Genomic DNA, 2,085 nt, shown 5'->3' on the forward strand with positions numbered 1-2,085 from the left:
TACCCTCATTTCTAATGACTAAAAATACTCCTATAGGTTCTGATGGTTGCTATCCCTCAATTTTCCTAGGCCCCCGCCCTAAAAAATTAGGTCAGTCCGTTGTACCTGATTTGTTAGACTAAATTCCACTTCCATTTTAAATGAAACTGTAAGCCAAGAGGTTGTTGGATTTATTTATTTATTTATTTATTTATTTATTTATTTATTTATTTATTTATTTATTTATTTATCCAATATAAATACTACAGAATCAAGTACTATTTCAGAATATAAGTGTTTCGGCCAGTATGTTGGCAGAAGGTATTACTTACTGAGGTATCAATTTTGTGTATACGTATTGGGGTACATGGCGGGAAAAGAGAGAGGTAACTTCGTCACGTGACTCAATGTAGCGATGTTGAGGTCCTTGAATATTAGACGTACATGTGGCACCGTAATTGCAAAGGTAAAAATTGCAAGGGTAAAAATAGAAGTTAGAGGAGAAAGAGTGAATGAAATTAAACGAGGCGCCGGTGAAGGTTTGGTAGTGGTTCAGAAAGCGCATGGATGACTCAAATAATTTAATATGTAAAGTGTACCGAAATCTGTCGATTAGTCACGGTTATTGGACCCCACTAGCAGACGTCGGCGTTTTTATGGATTTCCTTTACAAGGACGCGTACGGCCAGACGGCCCCTGAACTCTCAGTCTTATGTGTTGGCACTTCGTATCGAACGGACGCAGCCTTGACACGTGGGTGAAACTTAATTTACGTATTGCGACCTTCGATAAGGGCTATTTAAGGGCACGTAAACAGTGTGAGCACTAAACACACGCGATATATCCATCTGGCCGGGCTGTCGGTATCGGCACTGCGGCTTATTGAAGTCGAACGACGGTGGTGAGATTCGTCAAAAACGACACTACATATACGGAAGTGAATTATTCGGCAGCGGACAGGTAATACGCGACCATCAAACATGTCGAAGACGAAGCTATGTAAGCTGCTGAAACGCAAATCACACACTGGAGCCCACGAGCAACGCTTTGGGATGAAGACACGTGTTCTCCAATACTTGGCAAACAGTATATCACCAAAAGCTACTCCAAGTCAGTCGATGGCAAAGCAGTTACGCCTGACACGTGGATTTACGTCGGCGACGCGTGCTACAAGGTGCACCGAGATGTGATCTGCGAACACGGTGAATATTTCAAGGCCTTGTTTTCTTTCGAGGGCTACAGCGAAAGCGAGCCAAAGGAAATCGAGCTCTGCGGCCGTACCCCTACTTCCAATGCCTTAGCCACATTTTTGGACTTTATCTACAAGAGGACTTTTTCATGTTGCGACAATGGAGTTTTGGAATTTCTCCTGGCCGCAGACTTCCTTCAGGTAACCAAGTCATTCATGGACGCCCTGAGTAGGAGTGTTAATAAGGAAAACTGGGGAGCCATCTTGGAGATCGCAGTCACCTTCGAGTCGAAGAGACTAGAAGATGCTGTCTACAAGTTCGTGGAGACCAATCACAGTCACATCCAGAAAACCAAAACTTACAAGCAGCTAAAAGGGAGACACAAGAAACTGCAACAGATCCTTCAGTCTTGCGGACAGAGCAGAACCGATCATGAGGCTGAAAGCGTCATCAAACACTACACAATGGGATTGTGCAGAAATCAACAACAAATCAGTACGGAGACGATATGTTTCTTCTGCTAGCATATCACTTCCCCTGACACCTGCCCATTGCTGAACAAAGCCTGACTCACAAGTTGCCAGCTAACATGATGTACCAATGAGGCTGTCAGTGCGAACGGTAAAGCGTCAGATTCCCGGGAACAATTCTTCTATAGTATCGTTCTCCATGATTGCCATTCATGTTGAAAGGGATCACGCTTAAAACATTTCAAGGTCACAAGGACGCTGTTTATAACTTATAAAAACTATATTTATCCTGTAGATACAATAATATTCACAGGTATTTACTGATATATCCCCTAAAACAGATTAAGGCTTTCTCCAAGTCGAAGCAACTGACGATTTAAAAGCTACAGTGGATTACAAGAAAGTACCAAAATCGCTTATCCGGTCAACGACTTTTTGCACTTCTG

The 2,085-nt window shown here is 42.8% G+C and overlaps 1 protein-coding gene across 1 annotated transcript; it reads left to right on the top strand.

The window, feature by feature from the left end:
- The first annotated feature begins 394 nt into the window (after positions 1–394).
- On the top strand, positions 395–1,693 carry LOC139116354 (BTB and MATH domain-containing protein 42-like). The gene is made up of 2 exons (XM_070678989.1): positions 395–445; positions 1,067–1,693. The coding sequence occupies exons 1-2, from the start codon at positions 395–397 to the stop codon at positions 1,691–1,693; spliced, it is 678 nt and encodes a 225-aa protein (XP_070535090.1).
- Positions 1,694–2,085: the final 392 nt, after the last annotated feature.

This window comes from Ptychodera flava, chromosome 17 (assembly GCF_041260155.1).
Source record: "Ptychodera flava strain L36383 chromosome 17, AS_Pfla_20210202, whole genome shotgun sequence".
NCBI classification, from domain to species: Eukaryota; Metazoa; Hemichordata; class Enteropneusta; family Ptychoderidae; genus Ptychodera; species Ptychodera flava.